Source organism: Sinocyclocheilus rhinocerous, unplaced genomic scaffold, assembly GCF_001515625.1.
Source record: "Sinocyclocheilus rhinocerous isolate Xijiao unplaced genomic scaffold, SAMN03320098_v1.1 scaffold1900, whole genome shotgun sequence".
Lineage (NCBI taxonomy): Eukaryota > Metazoa > Chordata > Actinopteri > Cypriniformes > Cyprinidae > Sinocyclocheilus > Sinocyclocheilus rhinocerous.
This window is the reverse complement of record NW_015662288.1, coordinates 107632-126685: the sequence shown is the minus strand read 5'-3', so window position 1 is coordinate 126685 and position 19054 is coordinate 107632. Positions and strand designations below refer to the sequence as shown.

Genomic DNA, 19054 nt, shown 5'->3' with positions numbered 1-19054 from the left:
ATATAAAATACCAAAAAACATGGTTATTGGTTACTATAGTTAAACCATGGTAAAAACAACATGTTTTGCTACACTAACCATAGTTTAACCATGGTATTTGTAGTAAAACTGTGGTTATAGGCTACAATTGGTAATAAAAAGGCAAAAAAAAAAACATGGTTAGCCTACTATACTTTTACTATAGTAATACCATTGCTAATTTTCGTAAGTGATTGTGTATAGTAATATGAAATAAATGTTTTAATAGATTATGACATAGGAGGGTTACTGTAATCTTATAGTTTATATATTGCTTATACATTTTACATTGTTAAAGCTAATATTATATTTATATTAAAATATAATATTATAATATAAAAAAAATAATTTAAGCTAAGTTTGCTTAGCGTTTTGCTTCGTTTTGTTGCGTCGCGTCGAACGCGTAGCTACGCTCTTTGATTGGTCCACTGGATGCTGCACGCGTTCCATCCCCAACTCCGAGACGCGTCGCGTTTGTCACGCATTGCGCAGACGCGCCCCGGATCCGCTGGGCGTTTGTGCTGCTGGCGGGGTAAAATCAGCAGCTAGACGTTAAACTACACGAACTCCAGATGTGCAGAGGCTCGAGCAATAGTCAAAACCTCTGGATTATATAATCTTTGCTCATACTCGGAAGTGCACTGCAAATCAAGGCGCGAGGTAAGTCTGAACGAACGCTTTGGACTTTTCTGCATCCGTCGAGACTTTGTTTCACTTTTGTACTTTCACTCCTGTGTTGCTGACAACAAATACGTTTCACGTAAAGGTTGTATTATAGATTAACTGTTCATCAGGCAAAAGTCTTCACATCTTTTAACGTTTAAAGCGTCAAAAGACGTGTGAACTTCATTTCCTTGTTTTGCTGTGCCTTTAAACGGACCATCATTGGCTCTCATATTGTTTGCATGCATGCATTGCGGTTATAAACTGGGAAATCATTCAGTAACATGTTTAGTGTGTGTGAATGCATTGAATCCATTTCCACTCTGTTTACATCTAGACTGAATTCACATTGACTTCTCCATAGCATCTGAATAGTTTCAGGCTGAATGCATGCATGCATGGCTAATAAAAGCCCTTTAAACACACACGGTCAGCTGTTGTGGTCAGTGTGGGTTTACTGAATGACACAGGAAGTGATGAAAGCAAGGGCTGTTTCACCAAATAACCCTAGTATTTCTTATCTAAAACCCACACCCAGGCCACTTTGGTAGCACCAAGGAAAAGCTTGCAGTGTTACTTCAACTTAAAGGGGTCATATGATGCGATTTCATTTTTTCCTTTCTCTTTAGAGTGTTACAAGCTCTTGGTGCATAAAGAAGATCTGTAAAGTTGCAAAGACTAAAGTCTCAAATCCAAAGAGATATTCTTTATAAAAGTTAAGAGTTAGCCACACCTACCTAAAACGGCTCGTTCGAACACGCTTCATTACACCAAATACACAAAATAATGTTCTTTTTAGCAGCATCATATGACCCCTTTAATGTTTTAGATGCCACAGTCTCCCAAATATGACCATCCTTGCGAGAGGAACCACCATCCTACAATATAAAAAGCATCTGTAGTTTTTTAAATTTTATTTAAATACCAAATTTATATTGTGAAAAATTGGTAAGTTTATTATTTTTAATTATTTACTCATTTATTACTTAAAAATACATTAAAATATATAGAATTATTTATTTTTTTTAATATGTATGTTATTTATTTTTACCTACTTTTTTATTATTTATTTTTACATTTTGTTTATTAAATTGTATTAAAATCACATCACACCTAGGATGTAACCTGAGACTGCGCTGCACACAGAAGTGTTATTCTGCCACTGTTGACACGTGATCGTATCACAGCAGAGACTAAAGCAGCATTTCTATGGGTGTAAGCAGAAGCACCACTATTTACATAAGGAAGAATTGCTACAAATATACCCCAGCGACTTAACACTGCTTTTGTGCTCCAGGGTCACATATATTTTAATGAGGGTGGATTTGTGGGGTTAATGTAAGAGTGAAGCTCATGAAAACTGTCAAGAAATGCCCAGGACTGCATTTTCCAAAAGCATTGTAAGTATCATAGAAAGGAATAGTCTTTACAATCTACTTACACTTATGATGTTTTTGGGAAATGCAGCTCTGGATATATACCCCAAACTATATAAATAAGTTTCTCTATTTCTCTTTTCCATTGTGTCATTATTTCTGTGCAAATTAAGTACGCTGAAGAAAAAAAAAAACAGTGTAGAAACAATATTCACTCAGAAATTGCTAGTTAAATGGATTACAAAAAATAAATGTGCAATTTTGAAGGAGACAGACATACAAAATTATTCTGGCAACCACAGCTGCCAAAATTATTTTGTAAAAACTACAGAATTTTTTTTACAGTGACACAGAGCCGTCGTTCACTGACGAGCAGCGCAAAACATGCGCAAAATATGATCGTGGTTTTGCGCAGCTTGTCAGTGAACAACGGCTCTGTGTAGTTACTGCTGCTCCATGTGAAAGCCTGCGTCTTTCGTGCAGCCCTAATAGAGAATATATTTCATATGCATTACTGTAACTATTCATGTTATTTATGAGTCCTCTGTAAAGCGCTCATTTACTCTGCTGGATGTTTTATGGGAGATGGCTGGAGATTTGCCATCAGCGTCTGACATCCATCCATCCTTATCCTGAGATGAGCAGGAGACGTTCAGAAAGAGCTGGTGTGCACAAAACAAACAGCGTACGAAATGAAAACAAAGAAGCCCACCAGAAAATCATTGCTGAAGACGTGAAGCAACATTTAAAAAGACCCCTTGTCGTTTAGCTCAGATGCATTAATGCTAAGTCACTGTTCAAGCCCTGAACGCTCTATTTGTCCTGCTGGCAAACATCCACACAGTTGAACAGTCTTGGCAGCGAGTCTGTGTCTTTCCATGAATCTCACGCACCACACCCTTCCACTGCTCCACTTTCTCTCTATTCATGTCAGTGTGTTCACAACCACAGTTCCCATAAAACTACAACAAATGACACGAGTAAGATGATGAGCCGACAGCATTTCAATCAAACTAATAACATGTAGTTTAGAATTAAAGAAAGTTTTACCAAGACTCAGCCCTACAAATGAACACAGGGTACAGACTTGTTTATGGTTTAACAAACAAAGATGGCGTGAATCAGAACGGTGAGTAAGCAGTGCTTAGTTCCTCAGGTTAATGAATAGAGGAGGGGGAAGGTACATTAGACCGGTTTAACAAGCTCAAAGGAGGGAAAGGGAGGTTGCTTATTCACTGTTTTGGATGCATACTTGCAAGATGAAGTGGAGTTTGTTTCTTCATCAGATTTGGAGAAATTTAGCAGTGCATTACTTGTTCACTAATGGATGCTCTGCAGTGAATGGGTGCCGTCAGAATGAGAGTCCAAACAGCTGATAAAAACATCACAATAATCCACACCACTCCTGTCCATCAGTTAATGTCTTGTAAAGCAAAAAGCTGCGTGTTTGTAAGGTTGTGACAGCAGATCTCAGGCTTTGTTTGAAATGAATGCGAGTTTATTCTGCTTTCAGAGACATGTCAGAAGTCTCATGTTTAAGCACGGTGTAGTCAAAGTGTCCTGTGGGAAACTTTCTTAGGTTGAAGAAATTGTGAAAATAAAACTCCATTTGAAAGCATAGTTCACACAAAAATGAAAACTCTGTCATTATTTTCTCACCCTCAAGTTGTTCTAAACCTGTGGGAGTTTCTTTCTTCTCCTGAACACAAAAGAAGATATTTTAAAGAATGTTAGTAACCAAACAGCCGACGGTAGCCATTGACTTCTATTGTATTTTTTCCCATACTATGGCAGTCAATGGCTACCGTCAACTGTTTATATGAGTAAATGACAGAATTTCAACTATTCCTTAACAACTGTTTTTCATTTTTTCCCCCGCAAACTGTACATATTATAAACGGTGTTGTAACTTTTTTTAAAAGCTTTTTAAACAGACAAAGTGTGGAAATGCACCCATTTGTGTGCTCTCCTGACACTGAAGAAACAAAGCCACCTACATCTTGGATGCCCTGGGGGTAAGCAGATAAACATCAAATTTTCATTTTTGGGTGAACTATCCCTTTAAAATACATCAAAAAACTAGTTTGGATTTGTGCAGCTGCCTTTAACCATGAAACCTGAAAACATCAATCATAATAGAAGAATTGTACGCATATTTCACAACACTTCATTGTGTTGACACTTTGCAGGTATATTCATGACTTTAAATGAAAAAAAGTCACAAAATTAAAAGAAATAAAATAAAAATAACATTTTTTTCCAACAACTTAAAAATCAAGATGGGTCAAATGGACTCATATCTTAATATAAGGGTTAAGTCCTGACTTTCAAGGTTGGAAACATGTCAAATAAAGAATAATGCGTGAAAAGAATTGATACTGAATATGTTATAATTGCATATGTTTGCTGCACTATTTAGTTTGTGTGCATTTTGTGCCGTCAATTAAGAATAGTGATGAAAATTGCCAGAAAATTGGACTCATTAAGCTGTTGCCCCATCACGTTCTGTGAGTGCACAAGAATTATAAAATACATAAAGCATCAAATACTAAACTAAACATAACCTTTCCTCTTTATATTGTTGCATTAGTGCCAGTGTTCTTCTTGTCCTAGTCAGACAGCAAAAACATTGAAAAGAAATGTGAAATTGTTTATTGGACAAGGTTATTTTATAATAACAGGAATTCATTTAAAGACTCGTTCTTCTCTTTTCCAGGACTTCTGAACCAGATCTTTGTCGGCAGCTGACTGAATTAATGACATCCAGCATCATCTTCCCCTCTGATTCAGAAGTAACATATTCATTCTACTCGTCATTTCCTGTGTTGTGATTGGCTCGTCTCTTCCCCTTCCTCCGTTCTCATTGGCTATCTGGGATTACATCGTCTGTTAGTGCCAGTCCCATTAAAGCAGGTGAAAACATGGAGCCCATTTACGCCACAGGGATGGCCGCGAAGCTGCGGAGTCAGTGGGACCGGGATGCGGGTTTGGGTCAGAACCACAATGCCGTGAAGCTCCTGGGCCAGGATTACGAGTCACTGAGGTCCCAGTGCCAACAGACCAGGACCCTGTTTGAGGACCCTCTGTTCCCAACCAGCGCTTCTTCACTGGGATTCAATGAGCTGGGTCCACGGTCCTCCAAGACGCATGGTGTGCGGTGGATGAGACCGACGGTGAGCTGACCGCAAGGGTCGTGAGGGTCCGATGGGTCTGTCTTGCATTTGTTTAGCAAATACTTCTTCCTTCATACTCCATCACTGCTTGCTGTTCCTCTTGTTCTCTTCCATTTGCCGTATTTTAAAGGAATAGTTCACCCAAAAATGAAAATGTACGCACCCTTAGGTCATCCAAGATGTAGATGAGTTTGTTTCTTCATCAGATTTGGAGAAATGTAGCATTGCATCAGTGTCTCATCAATGGATGCTCTGCAGTGAATGGGTGCCGTCAGAATGAGAGTCCAAACAGCTGATAAAAACATCACAATAATCCACACCACTCCAGTCCATCAGGGTCTTGTGAAATAAAATGCTGTGTGTTTGTAGGAAACAAATTGATCTTCAAACCATTACCTCCAGCCAAAATATGAGTCCATAATCTATAATAACGCTTCCTCCAGTGAAAACGTCCATCCACTGTTGTCCTCTTAGATCAAAATCCAGCCACATATTTGTTTAGAGCTGTTTTGTGTTGTAAACGGTGCTTGAACTGTGCAGATTTCTCTCCTGATTCAGACCAGCCCACTTTTTCACTGGAGGAAGCGTTATTATAGATTATGGACTCATAGTTTGGCCAGAAGTAGATAGATTTGTTTCTGACAAACACATAGTTGTTGGCTTCACAAGACGTTAAATGATGGACTGGAGTGGTGTGGGTTACTTGGGGATTATTGTGATGTTTTTATCAGCTGTTTTGGACTCTCATTCTGACGGCACCCATTCACTGCAGAGCATCCGTTGATGAGCAAGTGATGCAATGCTACATTTCTCCAAATCTGATGAAGAAACACCATCAGGCCATCCAAGATGTAGATGAGTTTGCGTAAATTGTCATTTTTGGGTGAGCTATTTCTTTACTAACGCTTTACACCTCGGTCATCACATATGTTCACACATTCCCTAGTTTAACCTTTCGCTCTGCACATTCGTAAGCACTTCTGCGTGTGTCAGGTCACCTCTACTGTCAGCGTACTGCAGGATTTCATGGCTTCTAGGCAGTACATTAATGCATGGCTTTATATAATCACATCTCTCGTGCTTGTTGCTATGGGATGCTCAAGAGCCGAAATGATTTATCAGGAAAAACGGCTACTCATCATTATACATTCATCCATCCTGCCTTTATAAACTAGACATGACTTTGAATCTGAATGACATACTCCGTGTCTTCACACTTTACTGCATGTGCTCGTCACCGACAAACATAATGCAGTTGTTGAAAGCAGATCTGAATATATATGTGTGTGTGTGTTTGAATGAGAAGCACAGTGCTGTGCATCATCTCCTTCTGAAAATGCAAATCTAATTTAGCGTCACGCGTGTGTTTGCAGGAGATTTGTATGCGTCCCCAGTTCATCATGGATGGAGCGACTCGTACCGACATCTGTCAGGGATCTCTGGGTGAGTCTGTCTGCGTCATCATCAGGGACGAGGACTTTACCTCAATTCTTTACCCCTGATGTTTACCCAGTACGGTGATGTTTACTTTAAACACAGCGCCTCATTCATAATTAAAGCTCTGACCCTGCGATCATTAAATAAAGAGCTGCTGTCTCACAGCGGAGCCGCTCATGCATTATGATGACATCATAAAAGGCTACAGCGTTTAAACATGCAAAACCGCGAGGGAGCGCTGTGATTGGTAAGGATGTGTGTGGCGGCCCAGTGACTGCTGTTGTGCTTTTAAAAGCTTTAGTAAACATGGAAACAAAATGACTGACTGTCCCTCTTTTGTATCTGGTTTGTTTGGGTCTGGTGGCTATTTTAAGTTATTTACACATTCTCTGCGATGTAATGCATCAGATCATCTTCCAACAGCAGATGTGCTGTTTGGGGCAATAAATTGTCATGTTAAATGAATCCCAGAGACTGTGGCATGGAGATGTAAAAATGAATAAATACAGAGAGGAATGATGGATAAGTGTTTAATACACTTTAATACACTAAAAACCATTTGTTGGTGGACTCATAGATAGTTAGACAATTTACTACACATTTATTCAGCATAAAGAGCTAATGTATGTTTAACTTTTAAGTGAAACAATGTTTACTTATACTATACTATGTTTACTATCCTAGTTCATTTTAAATTAATTTGTTTAAATGCACACACTTCATTGTGTGTGTATGTGTGTGTGTGTGTGTCTGTGTGTGAAATATATATATATATATATATATATATACACACACACAAAGAAAAATAATTAAAAAAATAAAAAATTGTAAAATAAAAAATGTGCAATTGTACAGTTATTTAAATGATAATAATTTACAATATTACTGTTTGTACTGATTTTTAATCAAATATAAAGAAGTGAAATTTAAAAAGTTTTTTTGTTAGTTATAGTTAGAGACAATTTTCTACACATTTATACAGCATAAAGAACTATTTAACTTTTACAATTATTTGTAGTGAAATAAAACAACAACAAATCCCTAAATCTTTCATCGTGGGCCACACCACTGCAGACACTGATATTCAGATAATGTTTTCAATGACAGGTTCTTACAATTTGACCTCAGATATATTGAATATGTTTTGTATCACATCTCTTGTCTGCACTAAATCTCATCTGTTCATTATCTGTGGTCTGTTTTCCTCAGGTGACTGTTGGTTGCTGGCAGCCATCGCGTCTCTGACTCTAAACGATGACCTCCTGCACCGCGTGGTGCCACATGGCCAGAGCTTTGACGGCGGATACGCGGGAATATTTCACTTTCAGGTGCAACAATGTGACAAACGCTAGAACACGAGCACAGATCTAGGTCTGACAGTGAGAGAGTGTAGTTTTATACTACACTTTTAAAAATAAAGCTTTCAAAAGGGGTTTTTGCAGTGATGCTATAAAGAACTGTTTTTGGTTCCCCAAATAAGCTTTCTGTGAACTGTTCCAAAAAGAACCATTTTTGGCTCCCTAGAGAAGCTTTCCGTGAACGGTTCCAAAAAGAACCATTTTTGGCTCCCCAAAGAAGCTTTCCCTCCGTGAACAGTTTCAGAATTTCCCTCCATGAACGGTTCCAAAAAAAAACATTTTTGGCTCCCCAAAGAAGCTTTCCGTGAACTGTTCCAAAAAGAACCATTCTTGGCTCCCCAAAGAAGCTTTCCTTGAACGGTTCCAAAAAGAACCATTTTTGGTTCCCCAGAGAAGCTTTCCGTGAACGGTTCCAAAAATAAAAATTTTTGGTTCCCCAGAGAAGCTTTCAGTGAACGGTTCCAAAAAGAACCATTTTTGGCTCGCCAAAGAAGCTTTCCGTGAACGGTTCCAAAAATAAAAATTTTTGGCTCCCAAAGAAGCTTTCAGTGAACGGTTCCAAAAAAACAATTTTTGGCTCCCAAAGAAGCTTTCCGTGAACGGGTTCAAAAAAGAACAATTTTTGGTTCCCCAAAGAAGCTTTCCGTGAACGGTTCCAAAAAGAACCATTTTTGATTCCCCAGAGAAGCTTTTCGTGAACGGTTCCAAAAAGAACCATTTTTGGTTCCCCAGAGAAGCTTTCCGTGAACGGGTCCAAAAAGAACAATTTTTGGCTCCCAAAGAAGCTTTCCATGAACGGGTTAAAAAAAGAACCATTTTTGACTCCCCAAAGAAGCTTTCCGTGAAGTTGGCTCCCCAAAGAAGCTTTCCGTGAACGGTTCCAAAAAGAACCATTTTTGGCTCCCCAAAGAAGCTTTCCGTGAACGGGTTCAAAAAAGAACAATTTTTGGTTCCCCAAAGAAGCTTTCCGTGAACGGTTCCAAAAAGAACCATTTTTGATTCCCCAGAGAAGCTTTTCGTGAACGGTTCCAAAAAGAACCATTTTTGGTTCCCCAGAGAAGCTTTCCGTGAACGGGTCCAAAAATAACAATTTTTGGCTCCCAAAGAAGCTTTCCATGAACGGGTTAAAAAAAGAACCATTTTTGACTCCCCAAAGAAGCTTTCCGTGAAGTTGGCTCCCCAAAGAAGCTTTCCGTGAACGGTTCCAAAAAGAACCATTTTTGGCTCCCCAAAGAAGCTTTCCCTCCGTGAACAGTTTCAGAATTTCCCTCCGTGAACGGTTCCAAAAAGAACCATTTTTGGCTCCCCAAAGAAGCTTTCCGTGAACTGTTTCAAAAAGAACCATTTTTGGCTCCCCAAAGAAGCTTTCCTTGAACGAACCATTTTTGGCTCCCCAGAGAAGCTTTCAGTGAACGGTTCCAAAAAGAACCATTTTTGGTTCCCCAGAGAAGCTTTCAGTGAACGGTTCCAAAAAGAACCATTTTTGGTTCCCTAAAGAAGCTTTCAGTGAACGTTTCCAAAAATAACCATTTTTGGCTCCCCAAAGAAGCTTTCAGTGAACGGGTTCCAAAAATAACAATTTTTGGTTCCCCAAAGAAGCTTTCCCTCCGTGAACAATTCCAAAAAGAACCACTTTTGGCTCCCCAAAGAAGCTTTCCGTGAACGGTTCCAAAGAGAACCATTTTTGGCTCCCAAAGAAGCTTTCCGTGAACGAGTTCAAAAAAGAACCATTTTTGGTTCCCCAAAGAAACTTTCAGTGAACGTTTCCAAAAAGAAAGATTTTTGGCTCCCCAAAGAAGCTTTCCGTGAACGGGTTCCAAAAAGAACGATTTTTGGTTCCCCAAAGAAGCTTTCCCTCCGTGAACGGTTCCAAAAAGAACCATTTTTGGCTCCCCGAAGAAGCTTCCGTGAAGGGTTCCAAAAAGAAAAATTTTTGGCTCCCAAAGAAGCTTTCCGTGAACGGGTTCAAAAAAGAACCATTTTTGGTTCCCCAAAGAAGCTTTCAGTGAACGGTTCCAAAAAGAACCATTTTGGCTCCCCAAAGAAGCTTTCAGTGAACGGGTTCCAAAAAGAACCATTTTTGGTTCCCCAAAGAAGCTTTCCGTGAACGGTTCCAAAAAGAACCATTTTGGCTCCCCAAAGAAGCTTTCAGTGAACGGGTTCCAAAAAGAACCATTTTTGGCTCCCCAAAGAAGCTTTCAGCGAACGGGTTCCAAAAATAACCATTTCTGGTTCCCCAAAGAAGCTTTCCCTCCGTGAACGGTTCCAAAAAGAACCACTTTTGGCTCCCCGAAGAAGCTTTCCTCAGTGTATTTAAAAAATCAAAAGAACCTTTTTCCAGTATAAAGAAGCTTGGAAAGATTCCATGGATGTTAAAGGTTCTTCACGGAAGCATCGATTCCAATAAACTAAAGAAGCTTTATATTTAAGACTGATTAGGTTCAGATGCAGTTGTTTCTGTGCGATTTCACCAGCGCTCCTTTGTAGCTGTAAACTATCCACGAACCTTGCTCTGTAAACACACTAGCATGAGCAGTGGTGTACGAGTATTATAAAATAATGAAGCGCTGCTTGGAACAGTGTAAGACAGTCTGATCAATCTGTTCCTTGTGTGTGTGTGTCAGTAGTGAATTATTGTGCTGATGTGTGTGTTTCTGACTCGGTGAGGTGAGGGGGAGGGCAGTGCTGCTCACTGCTGTTCAAATAATGCAGTGGCAGAGAGGATTATGGGTAATGAGGTGACATAGCATGCCAAGAATCCTTTCACAATTTGTACAGGCGGCAAATGACAACACAGTACATCTTATTTGAGAAATACCATGACACTGAATGATTCAAATATTCATTCATCTAAGTATTTCCATATTATATTGAATGAATATCATGTTGCTACTGTAGTACTATCTGAAATAGACACTTATTGGTACTTTTTATTTGGTACTTCTGTGCAGAGTAATAAAAAAGAAAGCAATGCAGTCAGAAAGGCGCACAGAAGTTCATCAAACCCTCACACACACATAGATGCTCTAAAAATACAGACGTGCGCACGTGCTTCATGCATGGATGAGCGTGTGAACAAAGACACAGGATCCAAATATGTTCACTAATGTGTCTCTCTCACACACACACACACCGCATTTGTGGTTTTGCTGCTAGTTCTGAGTTCTGGCTCATCTGGGACTCATTTAGATTAAATTAGAAGCAGAAATGTCCTGAGTGTGTGTAAAACCTAATTACGAGAGAGAGAGTAAATCACTGAGAGACCTTCACAGACTGGAGAAATGCTACAGTGCATTTTAAACAATTTACGAGTGAATCTCACAAGCCTGGGTCATATTTAACTCCAAAATCATAAAGAAAATATATTTTGCGGAAAGACAATTAATGCTGTTATATGACCACTTAGATGTTTAACATTGTGCTTTCATGACAATTATTAGCATTTTTACAACTTATTATATGAAAGCATCAAATTCATGCTATCTTGAATGAATGACAATGTATTTTGTCGCAATAGTAAAATATATATTCTTTATGCAAAATGTACATTTATACATATATTTACTTTGTATGATATTTATTTTCTATAATATACAGTATATAGTATAATATATAATATTCATTTATATTTTGCATTGTCTTATTTTTATATTTTTAGTTTTTATTTTAATTTTAGCAATTTTTGTTCAACTTTTTAAGTTTAGGTTTTTTTTCTAATATTTTATTTTGGCTTGTTTTCAATTGCTGAAAATATATATATTTTAAACTAGTTTTAGTTAACGATAACACTGGTAAGATGATAATGTTTTTGCCAGTCTGAATACTTTCCGTACCCACTGTATATATATATATATAAATAACATCTTCTTATAAATATTCTAAATAGATAGAAGAGTTTGGAGATTCTTTATTTTGCGGTGAAAAATGATCCAGAAATGTTCTTGACAGGCTGTGTGACTTAATCTTGCCTCTGTATTATATAAATCAAATATCCTGGGAAGAAATTCCTCAGAGATGTGCAGCGTGATTCATGATTTTACTGATGTCTCTCAAATCCATCTTAAGCCTAATTTGAATGGCTCTTTACAGAAGTGCACATATAGGATGAGGGTGTGTATGTAGGTGTGTGTGTGTTTGTTATATATGGTGGATAATGTGAACGGAAATCTGCAAGTACAGGCAATTCCTTCTTCACCAATAATTCCTGAAATATATATCCGTGAATAATTAATGAGGGTTCACTAACAGTAATGCTGCAGTCATATCATCTCATCATAGTTACCATAATTAGAAGATGACAACTAAGAGATTGTGCTCCGTGATCCTCCTCTCAGAAAGTTTCTACTTACAGGTTTGGAAGTTGTAATTACATGATCTGTGCGGAAGCCAATTTGTTCAAACTGTTCTGCGTTTCTTTCCCTCTTTATGTCTTTCTGACAAACCCGGGAAGTAGGGCTGTCAAAAAAAATATTCAAATTTTGAATATTCGTCGAATTAAAAAAAGAAAATCCACATTCGAATGCAAAAACGTTGCATTCGAATTTAAGGTCTGCGTCAGCCGTCAGGCAGCTTACCAGTGGCGCACGAGATGCGATGACGATGTATGTGTCATTGATTGCATTTGAATGCTTTTGTTAGCCTATCCAGTTGAACCCACTAGATGCGGCGCTGCTACGTTGTTCATTCATATATTGCGGAAAACGAGAGCATCAGTGTGGAGAAGATGTTGTTTACGTCAAAACTGAAACCAAGCCGTTCACACAGAACGCATATTTATCACATTTTCTAGAGGGACATCTATCAACGTTGCACTCGCGTCTCGCACAAAAGAGCAGCATGTTTAGCAAGCCATGTAAAATTAATGCAAGTTCAACTTTGAAAAAAACATGTCTAAAGACATTATGGCGGTTTTTCCCCATCCCACTGTATCTCATGTTTTTAAATGAAGAAAGTAGCCTACTCTTTGTGATTGGATTTCGGGTCCTATGTATTAAACTATACATACATGCATGGTGCTGTTTTTTTTCTAATTGTTTAAGCAACTTTATTAATTATATATAAACATTATTTTAAACATTATGCACTTTTTTTCAAAGATAGTCGTGTTATTTTATTATGCTTTGAAGAAACGTGCATAATATTTTGCAGATGCGCCCTCTTGTGGCCATTCTTCTCTCTTGAGAGAAGCCAAGAGCTTTTTCCCCCCTAACTGAAATTATGCCTTTTAAATTAGAATATAATTCGAATTTTGATAATATTTAAGTAGAAAATTCGAATTTAGTTTTTCAGTCATTTTGATAGCCCTACCGGGAAGCTTTTCACCACTAATGCAGCAAAACAAACAGCAGAGGATGCGCTTTATCTGTGTAGTTAAAGGAACACTCCACTATTTTTGAAAATAGGCTCATTTTTCATCTCCCCTAGAGTTAAACAGTTGAGTTTTACCGTTTTCGAATCCATTCAGCCGATCTCCGGGTAAAGTTACGATTTTCTAGGCCGATATGGCTAGGAACTATTCTCTCATTCCGGCGTAATAATCAATGAACTTTGCTGCCGTACCATGGGTTCCTAGCCATATCAGCCTAGAAAATCGCAACTTTTCATTTTCCATCTGTCTAAGTATACAGTGTAACTACAGAAGAGTCAAGTTTTAAATAGGAAAAATATAGGAACTCTTTGGTCATTTATGAGCGAGATGCTAACGGTCTAATCAGATTCAATGATCTATGCTAAGCTACAGCTAAAAGTGCTACCGCCAGACCCGGAGATCGGCTGAATGGATTCGAAAACGGTAAAACTCAACTGTTTAACTCTAGGGGAGATGGAAAATGAGCCTATTTTCAAAAATTGTGGAGTGTTCCTTTAATGTTTTATCTGTGCATTTGATCATTTATGTGCAGCCACCTTCAGAGCGCTGCAGTGATGTTCTACTTTTGTAGGTTCGCATCACCATTGGCTTTTGAATTACTGCGTAATAAACTCTGTCACCTACAAAAATTTACTATGCTTACACATTTCGTTCATCATGATAATCTTCACAAATAACCACAACGTTTATGAAATTTAAAGCCTAAATACAACCAGCAGATGTAAAAAGCAAAGCGTGGGCTATAAATGACATCTACGTCATTAAGCTTTTGGAACCAGAAGTGCTAAAATGCAACTCATTTCTGAGTTTTGGCCATGCATGCATGCTATTCCTAAGAATCATACGAAGTATCTTTAACGTAACAGAGTGGGGTTCAATTATCAGTTGTTGTAGAGTATCTCCATGCTAATGGATATTTAACAAGTGTTATCGTAATCTACAAATGTGATTATTGACTGATTACAGAGCAGAAAGACAGCTGTGTTTGGGAGATATGCTGTTTGTGTATGTGTGCGCCACCTGCTGGACATACACTCTTAAAACATAAACATTTCTAAAGTTGGAATGGTTCTTCAGTGGCATCACTGCAAAAATCCTCTTTTGCAACCTTTATTTTATTTTCCAGAGTGTGTGGTTGGTTTTTCGTGGAACCATCAATGCCAGTAAAGCAGCTTTATTTTTAGGAGTGTATCTGAATCTCTCTGTCTGTAGTTCTGGCAGTTCGGCGAGTGGGTGGACGTGGTGATTGACGACCGGTTGCCCGTGAAGGACGGGAAGCTGTTGTTTGTTCACTCGGCGGAGGGTGGAGAGTTCTGGAGCGCTCTGCTGGAGAAGGCCTACGCCAAGTACGATCATCCTCAACTGTAAATGCGAATCAAATACAGGTTATCTGCACTTCTTTAGTCTATTTATTGCCTTGTTGGTCAGGCTGAACGGCTGTTATGAGGCTCTGTCGGGCGGCAGCACGTCTGAGGGCTTTGAGGATTTCACAGGAGGAGTCACAGAGATGTACGAGTTGAAGAAAGCACCCGCTGATCTCTTCAGCATCATTGGCCGTGCCATCGAGAGAGGATCGCTGCTGGGCTGCTCTATAGATGTGAGCGCCGATTCTTGCTTTTCACACTGTGCTTAACTCAGGGTTACAGTCAGGTGGAGACGTTTGAAGGTGGATTAGTTCGCTTTTAACCTTTAAATTATGAAGGATTTGAAGCCTGCAACCCTGAACTGCAGTGCCAAACCTGTGTTATGTGCAACACTGAGGCGCTAGAATGTTCTTCAACAGACAACCAATTAGAAGCAGCCTTATTAAATATTCATGAGCTTTGTACAGTCACAGAAACTTTAATGGGCTGTATTTAGTTTCTGAGGAAAACCGTCAAAAAATTTTTTTTGCTTTGTTTTTGCAGAATTACATGGACAAACTGTAAACAGATCACTTATTTTATGTGTATAGCTCCTGTCCAATAGTGTAATAAGCAAATTAATTCTTAAAAAAAAGCTAAATACCTACAAATGATAATTAATTACTAACTCAGGGTTTGGAATGAGGTGTGAAAACCTTGTTCTGTTCTTCATTGACTTTGCTTTGAATGCATTTTTGTAGTAAAAGATTAGACACACTTTAACAAACAAGCAAATGTTGTAAGGGTCAGTGTTATTTTTAGTATAATAATGAATTTTTAAATGTACAGTTTGAATTGACTTTTATGTTTGTATATTTTCATTTCAGTTTCATTTAGTAATTTTATGTGCTTTTGTCTTTTTTTTTAATTTAAAAAAAAAAAAATTATTTTACATTTCCAATGAGGTTTGTTTTTAAGTTTTAGTTGATTTGGTTTGGTTTATTTATTAAGGTGCAAAGGCAACATTTCTATTTTTTTCTCTACATTTCTCAGTTTATTTTAAGTTAATATTTTTCATCTAATATTTAATATTATCATTAGATGTTATCAGTGTTATATAATATTATCAAAGATGACTTATTATAGTTTTAATTTTAGTTTGTGATAACATGATTATTTGTGATTTTGTGCCATTTTTTATTCAAATTTTTTAAATATTTCTAGTTATCTTTTATTTTTTATTCATTTAGTTTTGGTCATTTCAACTTAAACCCAAGTTAATTGCCAAGGCAACATTTATATTTTATATTTATATTTTATCTCCGCTTTATTTCAGTTATCAAAAATAATTTTCAGTAGTTTTGCTCATCATATTAGTTATTAACCTGTTTGTATTGGTGACGGTGATTTTTGTTATTTTTTGTGCTTTTGTCTTTTTTTTTAATTAAAAAAAAAAAAATTATTTTACATTTCCAATGAGGTTTGTTTTTAAGTTTTAGTTGATTTGGTTTGGTTTATTTATTAAGGTGCAAAGGCAACATTTCTATTTTTTTCTCTACATTTCTCAGTTTATTTTAAGTTAATATTTTTCATCTAATATTTAATATTATCATTAGATGTTATCAGTGTTATATAATATTATCAAAGATGACTTATTATAGTTTTAATTTTAGTTTGTGATAACATGATTATTTGTGATTTTGTGCCATTTTTTATTCAAATTTTTAAAATATTTCTAGTTATCTTTTATTTTTTATTCATTTAGTTTTGGTCATTTCAACTTAAACCCAAGTTAATTGCCAAGGCAACATTTATATTTTATATTTATATTTTATCTCCGCTTTATTTCAGTTATCAAAAATAATTTTCAGTAGTTTTGCTCATCATATTAGTTATTAACCTGTTTGTATTGGTGACGGTGATCAATATCAGTGTCTGACTGTATTATGCATCTTTTTGTCCTCAAGATCACCAGTAAGTTTGACCAGGAGGCGGTGACCTTCAAGAAGCTGGTCAAAGGTCACGCATACTCAGTGACCGCAGTGGAAGAGGTGAGCCTTAAACACAAAGACATACAAAAACACTTACTATACACATCTATCTAGCAGGTTCTAGATGCAGCATGTCTTTCTTTGAAAGTTCCCAGGAAATGTATGAATGACCTAGAAGCATCTGCCAAATGCATGAATGTTAATGTAATATGAAATCAAAATTGACTTGATTGTCTTAATAGATGTTTCTGGTCTTAGTGTGTGTGTTTAATCAATGCAAGTTATTCCAAAGGGAAATGTATTTGTAATCAGAAATATTAATGATCTGTTGATCAGGTGGTGTACAGGGGAAACATGACTAAGCTGGTGCGCATCAGGAACCCGTGGGGTGAAGTGGAGTGGACGGGAGCCTGGAGTGACGAGTGAGAATCACACCAGTGTGCTGATTGATGCCTCACTGATGACTGTTCTGACGTGTGCGTTTGTGTGTGTTCAGCTCTCGGGAATGGGACAATGTGGACCGCTCTGTCCGGGGCAGATTACAGAACCGCAGCGAGGACGGAGAGTTCTGGTGAGTGGATCACGATCAGAGATTATCAGATGAGACCACACACACACACACACCTCTGCAATGACATATAAATGCCCATAAACTCTTCCAAACAACTAAGCAGCCCTAGAAACCCTCTAGCAACAACACAAAACCATATCAACAACCTATAAATGCCCTAAAAACTGTTCCTCATAAATGGACACGTTAGCAACCACATAGCGACACCCTGGAAACCACCTATCTCAGTAACCGTCTAGAAACCACACAGAAAACCTTAGCAACGACTTTTAAATGCCCTATAAACCATTCAAAATACAACTACATGGCAAAGCCCTAGCAACCACCCAACATAATGGCAACAAGTTTTGCATTGGCAAATACCACTCATTATCCTTTAAAAAAAATGCAAATCTCCCTACCAACACCCTACCAACAACCTATACATTTCCTTTAAACCATTCAGAACATAGCAACGCCCCAGAAACCATTAACAACTCAGAACACTATAGCAACGACCAGTAAGTGCCATATAAGCCATTTAAAACATAGCAATGCCCTAGAAACCACCTAACAACCAAACATAATACCCTATCAACAACTGTAAATGCCCTGTAAACCATTCAGAACATAGCAACGCCCTATAAACCACCTAACAACCAAACAGAACACCCTATCAACAACCTATAAATGCCCTGTAAACCATTCAGAACATAGCAACGCCCTAGAAACCACCTAACAACCAAACAGAACACTCTATCAACAACCTATAAATGCCCTGTAAACTGTTCAGAACATAGCAACGCCCTAGAAACCACCTAACAACCAAACAGAACACCCTATCAACAACCTATAAATGCCCTGTAAACCATTCAGAACATAGCAACGCCCTAGAAACCACCTAACAACCAAACAGAACACCCTATCAACAACCTATAAATGCCCTGTAAACCATTCAGAACATAGCAACGCCCTAGAAACCACCTAACAACCAAACAGAACACCCTATCAACAACCTATAAATGCCCTGTAAACTGTTCAGAACACCCTAGCAACCACACAAAACCCCCTAGAAACAATCTATGCCTTATAAACCATTCAGAACATAGCAACATCCTAGAAACCAAATAACAATCACTCAGAACACCATAGCAACGACCTATAAATGCCCTGTAAACAGTTCAGAACACATTAGCAACCATATAATTCGCCAGCACCGCTCAGTGGGTCACTGGTTCTCACTCTCTCTGTCAGGATGTCGTTCAGTGACTTCCTGCGTGAGTTCAGTCGGCTGGAGATCTGTAACCTGACGGCAGACGCGCTCCAGGCGGGTCAGGTGAAGAAGTGGAGCACGTCGCTCTATCAGGGCGAGTGGAGGAGAGGAAGCACGGCCGGCGGATGCAGGAACTTCCCAGGTACAGCAGGGGACAGGGAACGGCGGGTCAGTGGTGGGAAAACAGCCAAATCCTCATCTGCCTCTTTTGTTTCTATAAACCACAGCCACATTCTGGATCAACCCTCAGTTCAAGGTGACCCTAAAACACCCGGATTCTCCCGGCCAATCGGATTGCAGCTTCCTGGTGGCGCTGATGCAGAAGGACCGCAGGAAGAAGCGGAGAGAAGGACAGGACATGGAGACCATCGGATTCGCCATTTATGAGGTCAGAGAGCAGATCTCTTTGGTTTAAAGGGGTCATATGATGCGATTTCATTTTTTCCTTTCTCTTTGGAGTGTTACAAGCGCTTGGTGCATAAAGAAGATCTGTAAAGTTGCAAA

The 19054-nt window shown here is 38.2% G+C and overlaps 1 protein-coding gene across 1 annotated transcript in view; it reads left to right on the top strand.

Annotated features, from left to right (window-relative positions):
• Window positions 1-483: 483 nt before the first annotated feature.
• Window positions 484-19054, top strand: part of capn1 (calpain 1) — a 27071-nt gene continuing 8500 nt past the window's right edge. The window contains exons 1-11 of the mRNA XM_016538080.1: window positions 484-678; window positions 4774-5230; window positions 6604-6673; window positions 7877-7995; window positions 14606-14739; window positions 14822-14990; window positions 16704-16787; window positions 17064-17149; window positions 17224-17298; window positions 18532-18692; window positions 18778-18938. Of these exons, the coding sequence (XP_016393566.1) occupies window positions 4979-5230; window positions 6604-6673; window positions 7877-7995; window positions 14606-14739; window positions 14822-14990; window positions 16704-16787; window positions 17064-17149; window positions 17224-17298; window positions 18532-18692; window positions 18778-18938 (1311 nt within the window). The 5' untranslated portion in view covers window positions 484-678; window positions 4774-4978. The remainder of the gene's footprint in view (window positions 679-4773; window positions 5231-6603; window positions 6674-7876; window positions 7996-14605; window positions 14740-14821; window positions 14991-16703; window positions 16788-17063; window positions 17150-17223; window positions 17299-18531; window positions 18693-18777; window positions 18939-19054) is intronic.